General features: G+C 38.0%; 1 protein-coding gene across 2 annotated transcripts; it reads right to left on the bottom strand.

Annotated features, from left to right (window-relative positions):
• Positions 1 to 4601: 4601 nt before the first annotated feature.
• LOC149028276 (malate dehydrogenase, cytoplasmic-like) lies at positions 4602 to 13322 on the bottom strand. Of its 2 annotated transcripts, none has more exons than XM_089135717.1 (7): positions 11963 to 13322; positions 10526 to 10684; positions 10225 to 10400; positions 9699 to 9928; positions 9474 to 9609; positions 9139 to 9250; positions 4602 to 5047 (listed from the first exon to the last, which is right to left on the bottom strand). In XM_089135717.1, the coding sequence occupies exons 1-7, from the start codon at positions 12003 to 12005 to the stop codon at positions 4953 to 4955; spliced, it is 951 nt and encodes a 316-aa protein (XP_088991843.1). In that variant the 5' UTR covers positions 12006 to 13322; the 3' UTR covers positions 4602 to 4952. The 2 variants fall into 2 exon arrangements, with proteins under 2 accessions (XP_088991843.1, XP_088991842.1); XM_089135716.1 differs by having other exon boundaries at positions 4605 to 5047; positions 9699 to 9976.
• Positions 13323 to 14139: the final 817 nt, after the last annotated feature.

Below are 14139 nucleotides of genomic sequence, written 5' to 3'. Positions count from 1 at the left end.
ATACATATATGGTGGCTTAAACAATGGTGTGAGGGATTAAGAGATGCTGAGGAAGTGAAGGGAAAAGACTTCCATTATTTGGACCAGACAACAATATTGACTTGGAGATCTACCCCGTCTTTCATGAAAAGATGGGAAAGATGAATTTAAAAAATATACATCATTATCATGAGCAAATTTAAGCGGGACCCGTCTCAGAAAGATGAGAAAGATGAATTTAAAAAATATACATCATTATCATGAGCAAATTTTGAAGAAGAAGTAACCTTTAAGACATTGAATGAAATATAAACTTTTAGACTCACAGAGAAGGGGAAAGGGTCAAATGCATGACCTATATGAGAAAGTGTTAGGCTCTTAATTTTTATTTACCCCTTAACTACTATTAGGTGATGTTGATCTAGGTATTATATTCATGAAAGGGAAAGAGGGCCAATCAGCATGCATGGCAAAATGTAGTAGTATTAGCATACTAGGTTAGGGCATTGGAAGGGCAAAAACAAATACGAATGGTAATTTAGAGTGGGGCAAGAAAGGGGAGATCTTAACATAAATGGGCAAAATTCTATAGCGCACATTTTTTGATTTTTGTATAATTTCAAGTGATCCACCGGTAGTTGTCAAATGTTTAACTGTTAAATTTGTTGGTCAAGTGATTAAAATACCCTATATGAGTTAGATGCACTATGTGAACAGAGTTGTGTTCTTTGGTAAGTCTATTAGGTCTGCAACACGTAATGAGAAGATGAATTTGTTCTCGGTTACATGCAAGAAAACTCCTTTTTAGAAGCACAGAGAAGAGAAGGAGGCAAATTAAAAGGCATGCTTTTTTCTTCCTCAGTACTCATTTCTAGTAATTCAATATGCTTAGTCACTAGGACTGAGTTGCCTCTGTTAGTTCATTGGAATTGTAGAGATGCGAAGTAGAAGGTCCATTGCTTCCCTTGTTCATACTTAAAAAATGCAAAAAGTGTTGCTGACGCTGCTATATATTGACCAGAATAAGTTATACATCTTCTGACCAACAAAACCAAAAAAAGAAAACAGTTGAAAGGCTCTTCGGAGAGTGAATAGCAGTAGAAATAGGGGAAGAAGCCGTTATGGTTTTTCAACTCTGATTCAGTTTTTGGTAACGACAATGGAGCGACAATGGTCTCTGGTAGGGGAGGGGTGGTGATAGAGTTTTTGATGAGATATAGGAAGAAGATAGGTGAAGGAAGAATTGTTTTCACTAGGGGTGTCAACGGTTCGGATTGGGCCGGTTTCTGACCGGGCCTAACGGTTTCGGGCTGAAAACACTCAGCCCAAACACGGCCCATTAAGAAAATAACGGTTTCGGGCAGGTGCGGTTTGGGTTCGGGTTTATTAGCGGTATGTTTTGAATACTTTGTTGATGTGTGGAATTTATCAAAAGCATGCAAACACATATAAACATTAAATTCTCTTCAAATCTCTTGTGTTCGGTGTTCAAACAAAAAACTTTTTTTTACAAAGAAGTAAAAATTATAGAACTAATATATACAAATGAAAGCTGGCATCTTGATGAATTTTAGTGGGCTGTCTCTGCTTATTCTTCTCCCTCTTCTTAACACTTGTAAAAATGGATTAAAATAAATCATTAAAAGATTTTCAAATGATAATACAATTGCTAAATATTCACTAAACCCATCTATCAAATGGCAAAGGCTTTGACAGGCTTGTTGTTTGCATGTTTCAGAAAGCAAAACAATTAAGGAAAATAAATGAATACTTGGGGGTTTTCTTGTCTTTTACATTTAAATTTAATCTATTTATAACATGTTGGTTTGGGTTCGAGCTAGTTTCGGGCCAAACGGTTCAGGTTAGCTGGTCCACATACGGGCTGCCCCGGCCCAGCCCAAACCATTACGGGCTGAGGTTGTTCAGCCCAAACACAACCTATTAAGCTTTGGTTCGGGCCGGCCGGGCTATAACGGGCCAGTTCGGTCCTATTTTAATGGTTCGAGTTAGGTTTTAACACCTTTAATTTTCACCCACCTAGGAGTTGGGTCACTTAATAATTGAGTGAAATAACATTTTAATTATTTAAGTAATAAAGAGGTAGTTTAGTCAAGATAATGTAAAATAGCAATGACATGATAATATGGCCAAATGTAATATAGTTCTTTCTTAATTAATACATTTAATTATGATAGAGTAGATTATGTAAAGCATATGTCATCAATCCCAGGTCTGTCAGGAACCTAATAGGTAGGCTCGTATATAAAGGAATAGGCATTAATTTAGATGGTGACCACTCATAATCATCATCACTTGTTGGAGCTGAAAGGACCAACTCGGGGCAAAAGTGGAAGCCTTGGCCCAGCTTATTTCTAGATAGCCTTTTGAGTTTCATTCATGAATAGAAAAGATTAAAAGATGACTAAGAAAGGTATATTATTAATGGCAAATTACATAAAGTTTAAAAGATTAAAAGTTGACTAAAAATATATTATTAAGGGCAAATTACATAAGGATGATGTCATCGGCTTAATAAATATATTAAATATCTACTCTACACTTCTTTCTTCAAATGCCTATTAAAGGACAAATTACATACAGAACCCATTAGATTTTGAATCAAGTACATCCACTATTCCAAAAATACCCTTTACTTTTAAGTATTGAGGTTAAATAATAATGTATTACACTAACCTAAAAATAGTATAAGATTCGTTAAAACATAGTAAACTGAGAAATTTCAAGAATAGTAAATGTAATTGATTTGAAATCTAAAGGGTTTGTATGTAATTTGCCTTTTAAAGAACATCAAAGGAAAGAAAGGTAAAATGAGTATTTAATATATTTGTTAACTGATGACATCATCATTTAACTCCAACACTTAACAATAGGGGGCATTTGTTATTAGTAGTAGATGTAATTGATTCATAATCTAGGGGGTCCACATGTAATTTGCCTTATTATTAATGAAATGTGGGTGCACCATTGTAATCGGCTCATGCCAGAATCTAGATAAGCCCATACCACCTCTCATGAGTCATGCCAGATTCTGGTGCACCTTTCAGCTGACGAGTAGATATGTCTCTCTCTATATAGAAGAGTTTTTTAACGTGTGAGTCCCCTTAATGAATCGGAAACTAATGTTGGGTCCCCATAGTACAATATATTACATGTGAGTCACAACCAAACTAATATTGTTAAGTAAATTCAAATTTTAAATGTGGAGGGACCAAAGAGCTCCTAAAATTATTTAATTCATTGTGTTAATATATGATTAAAAAAAAAAAGAGATAACTGGTCATTAAACATTAATTATATGGTTAATCATAGTGTCATACTACTATTATAAAAGTATGAACTCAAAAGACACGGCTACATTTTGTTTTCCTCCAATACCCCTATGTATTCAATCAATTAGACCTCTGTAATACTAATAAATGATGTCTATAATGGTCAAATAAAATTCTTGAAATTATTTGAATCAATTTAATTATCAATTTCTTCACTTCTCATTTTTCAAATAAATCATTAACAACTAAAAGAATATAAAGAATTTCTCCAGGAAAACCAAGAAATGTCAATTGAGGAAGAAGAAACTGTATTAAAAATGTTTAATCAAAATCACACATCTAATAGATAAACTTATTCCAAATTCCAACATTAACTGTTGTTAATAGATTCACTTATGCATAGACCATTCAACTTCCATGGCCAATACATGGTGATTGATAAATACCTCGTGCATTTGCACGTGACACTTTTACTTGAAAGACATTTTAGTCTCTCCATGTTTGAAAATTGAATATACTTAACGGCTACTAATTGCATTAATCTTATTAGGATCCACAAGTAATATATTGCACTAAAAAGACCTAACATTAGTTTGTGTATAGAGAGACCCACATGTAAAAAATTCTTAGGAAAAGTGATTATTTTGTGCTTGATGGTAATAAAGTAACAAATCACTGTAAATGGGGTTATCACGTCACCTGGGCTTGTTTGCGTTAATTCGACCTTTGAATCTTAGGGCTTCGGCTAGGGTTCGTAACTGGCCCAGAAAGAAGGATCCAAGCCCTGATACGGGTTTCACAATTTTAAGATTCACACAACACTGAAGCTCTCTGGAAGGGGAATGGTGTTGGCCAATGTTTCATGGGAAAAGTAAGTGCTAGGTCACCATGGCCCCTCCATAAATCTATACATATATATCTCTCTTCATTTTAACTTTGAGCCCAGGGGCTTCTCTTTAAATGAACGCTCTTCCCCAAAACAAAGGTCACCTGGCCCCTCCGTCTACCTCCTTCATTTTAACTTTAGTGGCTTATTTCTGTGTGAGCCATGGACGGATTCTCTTATGGTTCCATCCGATAAATAAACTAAGGCTTTGCAATCACCCCTCCCAGATTCCCAATGATATTGCTCCTTTTAATCCTTGCTGCAGTTCTCTTCTATCTCAGAAGAACATTCTCTAAAACAACGAACTAGCTGTTAGAAGAGATTGCAAAGACCCTGCTTGCCTCTCAAGAACCTCGATCAAAATTGCCATTACAAATGATGATTGAATGATAAGTGGACAATCCTAAGAAGGCATGGTTCAATAAACGCTTATAGGGGGGAAGAATCCTACTTGGGTACAAGATGCAGCGCATTTCGACTCAGGAACAATGTCTTAGCTGAATTGTAGACCATCTGATTACCTAAATTATTAATAAATGGATTATCTCCGAATTAGCAACCAAAAGATAAACATCATAGCTCATTTGGACCAGACTGCAGGGATCAATGGAGTCCGTGCTGGGGAAGAATCCTCAAAAAGTAGGCACAAATAAAATGCATAGGGAGAGGCTGCTTCCTTATTGCCAAATGTTTCTATGATGTCTAAAAAGCTCATTTAGAAAAAGATGAAGCTTTACTCCCATCAGACATGGAGCACATGCTACTTGTAACACAACCTAGAGATGAGAGGAAAACATTCAAGAGAGGCATGAGTATGCCAGAGCCTTCTCCTCAGTGAGTTCTGCTGCTGTCAAATCCAACTTCTTCCTTGACAACTCATCAATTTTAAGCCCTGTCAAAGTAGAGACACTTATTCTGAGAATCTGGAATTGTTAATCAACACAGAAACTGAAACTTCAAAATCCAAATTCCAAGAACTCGGTTAAAAAAAAAAAAATATTGCACTACGATGAAGTTGAACTTTCTCCTCCACTCCACAATACAAGACATGACCAATATTTTGCTTGGACCTGTTGGGCTGTAAGGGAAGGAAGATAAACTTTGACCATGCAGTCATTTGTAAGGGAGGAAGAACAGTGGGGAAGCCCGGCAGATATACCCAGAATGGTGGGTGAAATGACTGCCCCCAAAATTCCCTAGGGAAGGTGGAAATGCTGCCCTCTGTCAATGCATGTGCATGCTCTCCCATTGGTCCATGCAGACTGATGGGGGCAAAAAAGCTTCCTCTATTTGTAACATCTAAATCTTATAGATGCAGAAGAATTTGATGAAAGCAGAGAGAACTACTCCTAAGGCCTTATAAGGGTTCTCAAATGTTGAAGCTCTGAGGTTTTGAGGGATGATGAGAAGAATCTCAGAGATGAGTTGACTTGGTTAAAATAAGAGGAGAAACTCCCACAATCCACTCAAGTTCACACTGCAAACATATAGACAGGAGTTTTAGGATCCATGTAAAAGTAAGCTGAAATGACGTTGTCGAGATGGATAAGTAGTATAGTTATCAACACAAGTCCAGTGGCCAAGGCTTCCGGAGGTTTGATCTCTCCTTCTGTCTAGGTCTCCTTCAATCCCTTGGGTTGTGTAGACATTGTGACAACTATGATGAGTAGTAAAACTGGAATTTTTTTTTTTACAAGGAATCAATAGATTAGATCTAATTTAGAAGTAGTTTTGACACATGGAATGCTGTGTGGAAGCTGTTTGCAGCAGGATGGATGTGCAGCAAAGACCTCTGAATGCTCCAATATGGAAAAGTGATTTGAATCAGATTTAACGATACAAAAGAGCCAAGGGTAAGCCTAAAATGACTCCACACAATGAAGTGAGGCATGCCAAGCTTTAGACTAGTAGATGGTAAAGTATCCATGCAGCTGACCCCATTTAGTTAGGATAAGGCTGCATTGAATCATAAATTACAGCAGACTTTTGATGCAGAAGCATTAAAATGGCTGGATAAGCATGAAAATCCAATCCATTCTCGAAGCATTTGGGTTCAGTTTTGGGCCCAAACAATGCACTACAAAATTAGATTAGTGAGGGGATACTTGACACTGGTATTTTGTATTTATGTATTGTTTTAATATTATGTTTGTTTGCTATCAAAATGTGAGCCTTTTAGGCAGTATTTGGGTCAAGTTACTAAATTAGTTCCAGTAGTTCACATAGATTATTTTTACTAGCTTTCTTACTCTATTATTTTTACATACATGAGCCCCCCAACCCCCACCCCCCCCCCCCCAAAAAAAAAAAAAAAAAAAAAAAGAAAAAGAAAAAACAAGGCAAGTGATGAATGAACTAAAGTATTAGTTTCTAAATTTGAGGACCTCTCTCTCTCTCCTCTCTTCTAGTCAATCTGCCTCTTTTTTTTCTCCTTTCCTTTGATCTCTCTTCTCCCTTTGTTTTATTCTGTTGTGTTTCTCTCATCTACTATTTCTTCTCCTCCTTTCATATTACTCTTCAGCTCACCAGTTGTAACTCTGAAGAAATAGCAGAAGATATTCTTCCCCTGCAGATATTTTCTGCTGCCAAGAATAAGGTATTTCCCCCACTAGACCTGAGTATTTTTTTCTATCTGTTCCGGTATCAGAATGGTTTCAGATCTTTTATCCTTCAATTACTTCTAAAATTTGGTTTCCGTTGTTATCTGATACTTAGAGGTATGTTCTATCAAATTATCTATTCTAGTTGCCAGAATTCTGGTTCTGTTTGGTCTGTTCTTCATAATTTTGCACATAGCTGTTTCATAGAACCTGTAAGCCTGTTTCTGTAGTTGGAATTTGCACATTCCTAACTGGGAGCTGTAATACATGACAGCATCGAGAAACTTTATAGGCAGAGCAAGACATAGAAGGGAGGCAAATGATAGAAAACATGAACAGTCCTGATGCAGAAAGGCTGCCTTACACCCACCCAAAACCAAGATGAACTGGGTCAAGTAGAATCTCAGGATTTATTTATTTATTTATTTTATTCTCCGTATTTGAAAAGTTAGCAGCATAGGATATCAGGTTTCCAACTCTTTAAGTTTCCTTTTTTGAGTTGGTGTCCTAGTTAGAGAATTAGTCTTATTTTAGGAGTCCTCTAATTTTCTTTATACAGAATATAATCCCCCATCGTTAGCCAGATTAAATAGATGAAATTGTGGTTTGAGAGCCACTGTGGTTGTGTGTGTGCACCCCTATTCCCCCTTCTAATGTTTTCTTCTCCTTGCCTGCAACTCTGGTTTCTTCAAGGATTTCCACCCACTGCAACTAGCCCTCCATCACCTTCAAGTTCATAAAAGAAGCCACCGTGGACTTTAACTCCAATGCTAATGTGCTTGGCACTTGTATGATGATCAGGGCATCAGGGCTTCACTTGGACGCTATTGACTGGTAGGATCCATGTGCTGTCATGAAGGCTTCTCATGTAGTCTTTTCATTTGACATTATTAGATATTGAGTTCTGGCTTTACTATATTAGCAAGATTAAGTGGAAATTCTGTAATTAAGTAGAGCAACACCTTTGGTCCATGCATTGGTCTGGACTTAGGGCAACTTTATTGTAAGGGTTCTAATTTTAAGTGTGTCTTACTACTTTTGAGTCTCTGTATTAACTTAACTATTGATAACTTTTTCATTCAGTTTGCTGGGTTCCACAAGTAGAAATCAAATTAAAGAAAAGTTGACCTTGGGATTGGGTCCACGAATGTGTATGATGTATGGTGTGTAATGTTAATAAGCATCGAATGGATAGACTCCGTGTATGGGGTGGGCCTTCGCACAATGATAGATGGATCACTATTAGAGCCTGAGGTCAAGGTATCGAAATAGCCTCCCAACAAAAATAGTTGGGGGTAAGGCCCTTGGCAGACTCTGGTTGTGCATAAGCCTTTAGAATTGGGTTCACCCTTCTTTTTTTTATGGATAGACTCAGTGTAGCTGAGATGAGGTTTTTGAGATGGATGAGTGGCATAGAATAAGAAATGGTTATATTACAATTGACTTGAAAGTAGCTCCAACTCCAAGACACAAGAAGTTACGAGAAAGTTGTTTGAGGTAGCATAGCCATATTCAGCAGAGGCTTCTTGATACTCCAATATGGAGGAGCGATTAGATTCATATTGAAGGAAACAAAAGAGCCAAAAGCACACCAATAGTGACCATAGGACAGGTGGCGAGGAAAAACATGCATACCTGAGGAACTGTATCAAGTATGACCTTGAATAGAGTTGATTGGAGGGTAAGGATTGATGAAACCAATAAACTTAGTTGGGATAAGGCTGACTTGTTGTTCACAGAACCTTCAGCCACTTGTCCCCCTGAAAACAAATTTTGTTTCTAACAAAAGCCATTGTAATTTCACCTAAAACTCAACCATGTGTTCTTGTTATTTTAACTAAGCATGCATAACCTCATTTAATAATTTCAACAGTAGCAGTCAATATCAGGCTCTGCATATCTCAACCAAGATTTAAATGCCCATTAGTCGTCCAGGATTGGACTGGCAAGAAATAACAGACAATTTCATAGGTAATGGACTTCGAAATCTGAAAACCTAACTGAATATAAATCATTAGAGGCACGAGTAGAATGCATTAGGGAAACAGGAAGGAAACTAAGCTTGTGTACCACCCAATACACCAGAAGACACATAAAAAGGCATACACATTATTAGGTATAGCTACAAATAGCACTAGCATCCCAATGCATCAGTCTGTTTCCTCCTAATAAGTGAGTGCTACTAAGAAAATGGTTAGCTGGACATACTGTTCTGATTCTTTACTAACATTGTACAGAATTAGCTACCCTTATGAATGAACATAAAGAGTAGCGGAGAATAGAAAACCATGTTTTGATTAATGATGGAAACAAGGAATAAAAAGATTAGATCACTTCCCCAAATACAAGTGAGAAAAACATGTTTGATTGTGCATACTCTTACCTTGAACAATTTTCCACTCTCCATCACGACAAGTAACAGGGAAAGAATAGATGAGACCAGCAGGTACATTGTATGATCCATCAGAGTATACGCCCATAGAAACCCAGGTGCCCTACAGTGCACATAAGCAAATAGAGAAAAGGTTAGAGATCCTCGTAATAGATTAAGCATGCCCTCCCCCTGTGGCATCCCAACACCTGAACACCAACTCACTACATTGTGTGAACCATAATCTAGTGCAGTTGAAATAGAATTAAGAAGAAAAAGGTAACCTCCCTAACTTCCTCCCCCTTCCCCCCCCCCCCCTAAAATAAACCCCCAAAATGAAAAACCACCTCTGGAGTTCCAAGCACCCAATCACGAATATGGTCGCAAGCAGAACTGGCCGCAGACAAGGCACTAGAAAGCTTTCGCGCCTTGATAATTGCTGCACCCCGTTGTTGAACAGTAGTGATAAACTCCCCATTCAACCTTCAAGAATGAAATCTTAAAATTAGGCCATACAAAAATCACAGGACACATATAAACTTAAGTGTTTGAATTTCAGTCAGAAGTCCTACCATTCATCGTTAGCAACAAGCTCCCGTGCAGGCTTGTCTCCTGCTGATGTTTTGACAATTGCATGGTTGACATCAGGATACTGAGTTGAAGAGTGATTTCCCCAGATGATCACATTCTTAACATCAGATACTTGCAAATTCAATTTCTCTGAGATTTGACCAAGAGCCCTGTTATGATCCAGCCTTGTCAGGCAGGTAATGTTTTTCTCAGGGATAGATGGTGCAAACTCCTTCAGGATCAAGGCATTAGTGTTTGCTGGATTAGCAACAACCAAAACCTGAAATTAACAGAAACAAAACTACAGTCCACAGTGCTCATAATACTTAATTGTAAGTTCTTGACTAAAATGTGCAAATAAATTTAATGCTCAATGTTTACATCACCAACTTTCCAAAACCAACACCCCCCCCCCCACAAAAAAAAAAAAAAAAAAAAAAAAAGAGCTTCCCCAAAGAAGGGGGAAAAGAGTCTGTATGAAAGAAGGTATATAATCATCAAAGAAAGATGAGGTAATAAAGCTAACACCTTGCAATTTGCAGATGCATGCTTTTCCAGTGCTGAGGCTTGAGATTTGTAGATGGATACATTTTTAGACATCACATCCTTCCTCTCCATTCCTTCTTTCCTTGGGAAACCACCAACCATGACTGCAATGTTGACCCCGGTGCATGCCTCAACAACATCAGTTGTAGCAACAACACCTGGTAAAAATGTCTACTGAGATCCCTTTCTTTATTTAGTAGAAGACAAAATAGATCCCAAACAAAAATTTAAAGATTAATCTAATGTTGTTTTGTGCAGTATTTCATACTGGAAAGAAGCTTACCTCTCAGAAGAGGAAGTGCAGCATCCACCAACTCCATTTTTACACCATTTAGGGACTCCATAGCAGGTGGGATATCAAGCATGTGGAGAATTACAGGCTGGTCGGGACCCAGCATGATACCTCTAGCAATCATTGGAACAAGGGCATACCCTATTTGCCCTGTAAACCAGAAAAGATATTAGGTTATTTGAAGAAACTTGAACATATTTGTTCCAAATGCAGCTCAGCTTTTGAACTCAAAATTGAGCTCTGCCACACTCGTATCCTCATTTTATTGCACACACAGTAACAGAAGGCCAGAGGCTGGATGACGTCATCTCTTAAGCAGCATTCAAACACAATATGAGGGCATCTCAAAATTTTAGTAGAACAAAAAGGAAGAAGGTTTTTAGCATGATAGTCATTCACTGGTAAACAATTTAAAAGGAACTCTGTTATGTTTGGACTGTGATTAGGGATGGATATACATCCTCTGTCACCACAAAGACTAACAAAAATGAACATCTCGTGCAAGAGGCTTCTGCTGCAGAAGTGTGCCAACAGGAGAATGCGTCATTATTAATGTCTTATCCATCTACGACTTCAATTCTTCAAACTTCTTCCCTATATTGCACGGCTGCACCCAGTCAATTGCTGTAAGTGGGTCTTATCAAAAGTAACAAATAATTTAACTATGGGCATTTTAAAATAATTAAGACAATTACGAATGTTGATTTTACAATGGGCAAGATTTTCAGACAACGAAAGACCTCAAACTAGACTATTTTTGTGGGATGAAGATCGTGAATTGGATCAAGGTTATCGTAATCAACCCGTGAAAGGAAAAGGTTAAGTGAAACTGTAGTGAATAAAGTTTCATTTGGTCAATAAAAATGGAGGAGAAAGGTTCAAGGCTTCAAGCTGACGAGTCTACCACCCACATTGACACACTAAAATAATCTTCATAATCTGCTCGAATTCCAGCCAGTAATTTACTGGAAACTTCATAAGGAATCTGCAATTGGTCAAATGGAAGACAAATAATAGGAGGAAAAAAGATCTATAATCGAATAATTCATTCATAAGGCCTTTGAGACCGTGCTTAAGGTAATAGAATAGAATATCCTAAGTAGAAGATTCGAGCATTTGACGCTTAACGCTCATATTTTCCCAGTACAGAAGATAGCCGAAACCGATTACTTAAATCAAACAATTCTGTCTCGCATTAATTCAAAATCTGATTCCGATTGAATACAGGTTTGTCAATTTCACGTTCGTGAATAAATCAAGAATCACAACTAATATGAAATAGAAAATCAAAAATAGATTCATAACTCGCTGAAATGCATGTTTCTACCATCTCTTCATCATTGATTACTAGAATTAAAAGACATTGAGAAAACAAGAAATTCCAGTGGTTTAATCAACTAATCAGATATGAAGAATCTTATATAGAACCTGCTGCTCCAGTAACAAGAACACGAACTGGTTCTTTCGCCATGGATGAAGATGAAGAGGAAAATCCACAAAAGGGATAATCGATAATGCATTCAGTTATTTATAGAGCTGGCACAAGCAGCTTTGCTAAAGTACGCTCGGTGAGCATATAGAATATAAACTTATTCCCTTTGAACTGGTGTTCCCGATTTTATCAACGTGGCGTGCGACCCGGAATCGCTAAAATGCTGTTTGAAGTGCCAACAGATAGTAAGGATTTCATATGAACCGAAGAGATTTCTTATTGTGAGGGTTGTTTGGGGTTTGACGAGGGAAAAAAAATTCACTAGCATTAATGCAAAAAGAAACAAATAACAAATCAATCCAAGAGCAGAACAGACCAGAGTAGACTTCTATACAGCATGCATCAACTAATCTTAATGGTTCAAATTTCAGGCAAAATCAATGTATGTATAAGCCTGGGCATCACTTCCTCTGTAGCACACCATCACAAATTTTCTTTATTTTCTTCTTTGGGACAGAATTTTTTTAAGGCAAACTAAGCTTAATTTACCAGCATTGCAAGGGGGGAAATCAGTATTCACTAAAGACCCCGTGCAAGCATCTCTTGGTATTCCCCAAGTGATCTCTGATTCTGGAGCCTTATCTCCTCCTTGAACTTGGTAATAAATTCCTCTGCTCTCTCATCCACTCCCCGGAGCCGTGACACCTCCTTCAGTTCAACCATAGAACGTCCTGTTGCAGCCTTGCTCGTCTCTCCTAGAACAGTCGGCGTTTTGAATGGCTTCATCATCTCCACTGTGGTGATCACCTGTTGCACGGTCGACGTTTCTGTTACTGGTTGCTTCTCTGATAACTTACCTACTGTTGCTGCAGTTGGTTCATCCGTCAATCAGGTGCTTGGCTTGAACTGATATTGGCTCAGCAGCAAATAGTTCATCCACATATACAGGTGCGAATTTCTGCTTATGGGTTTGATGTTTGCGACGCTTGCGAGGGCTAATTGTGGATCGAGCAATCAATGGCTTCTTAATCTTGCGTTGAATAAGGCGACATGTGGTAGGACGGAGGAGAGCGGTGTAGAGCCGCGGCAAGTGCATCGTTGAGACGCCTAGTGGTTTTCTTGATGGCATCTTTGGATCGTCTGATCTTGTGAACTTTTCTTAGGAGAATTGAGGTGAAGCCCTTCCACGCCTTCTTAGCGGGTCGAAGCTTCTTCCCAAGACTAAAGCAAGACATCAATTGATTTCAGCTTTGGCAACAGAAGAGAGATAAGAAACGAAAGAAAGGAAGAGGAGAGGCTACGGACGAGACGAGACGAAACGAGTGAGCTACAAGAGCCAGCTAGAGAGGAAGACGATCATAAATGGAGGCAGAAGGAAAGCAAAGCAACCCACCAAAAGATGATGTGTAAAATAGTGTTTGCTGACGGGGACGAGAGCCATACTTCGGTCTGATTAAGATTTCTTAATCTTTGGTGGTGCAAAATGTCCAGATTTTCCCACATAATTACAAGATAGCCATTGTCTTGTGCTTATTGTATGCAAAACAAAATTAATCAAGATTGTATAGCAAGCAAGCAAGATCCCATGGATCGATGCCCCGCTCCAGCTCCAGCCTCCAGTCACCTCCAACAGAGAAAAAGATATTCCATTTCGTTGAAAAGAAAAAGCAAAAAAAAACTCACATACAAAAAGACGGAACCAATAAAGAACCAAGATCTCTTTACAAAAAAAAAAGAACCAAGATCATTTGACCGACAATGGCAACATGGTAGTTTATTGCGAAATAAGGTGCTTCTATTAGAGTGCTCTTTTGAGTTGGCAAACTTCTCTTTCGGTTAGGCCGCCATGGCTTTTACTCTTAGGAGAAAGCTTGTGATCTACGCTAAAAACAGCACAAATGGGAATAACGCATCCACGAGTGAAAAACCAATCACTGTGTTCTCATTCATTCTTCTATTTTTTTCATTTTGAAATTCTGGGTAGTTCTCTTTCCCTTCAGAGATTGTTCTTCCGTACATGTTTGGACGGCAACTCGGCAAGCAAGCCTACTTCCATTTCCTTTCCTACTTCGTTAAGTATTAGAAGATTTTAAGGCCCAGCTTATATACAATTATCTACTTTCATTCTTTTGATCAAACGGTCGCCCTTCCACAATGCAATTAAGAATTTGTT

This window comes from Hakea prostrata, chromosome 1 (assembly GCF_041222555.1).
Source record: "Hakea prostrata isolate BN-2017 chromosome 1, UWA_Hpros_2, whole genome shotgun sequence".
In the NCBI taxonomy this organism is placed as follows: Eukaryota; Viridiplantae; Streptophyta; class Magnoliopsida; order Proteales; family Proteaceae; genus Hakea; species Hakea prostrata.
The sequence above is the reverse complement of the archived record's forward strand: the minus strand, read 5'-3'. Positions and strand labels throughout refer to the sequence as shown.

What these genes read in the sequence shown, in the direction of transcription:
- LOC149028276 (XM_089135716.1), bottom strand. Translation starts at nt 12,005, where the DNA reads ATGGCGAAAGAACCAGTTCGTGTTCTTGTTACTGGAGCAGCAG. An exon ending in ATGCATCTGCAAATTGCAAG is followed by an intron (nt 9,977 to 10,224) that starts GTGTTAGCTTTA and finishes TGTTAATTTCAG; the next exon opens with GTTTTGGTTGTTGCTAATCC. An exon ending in AGAGTGGAAAATTGTTCAAG is followed by an intron (nt 5,048 to 9,138) that starts GTAAGAGTATGC and finishes CTACTTTGACAG; the next exon opens with GGCTTAAAATTGATGAGTTG.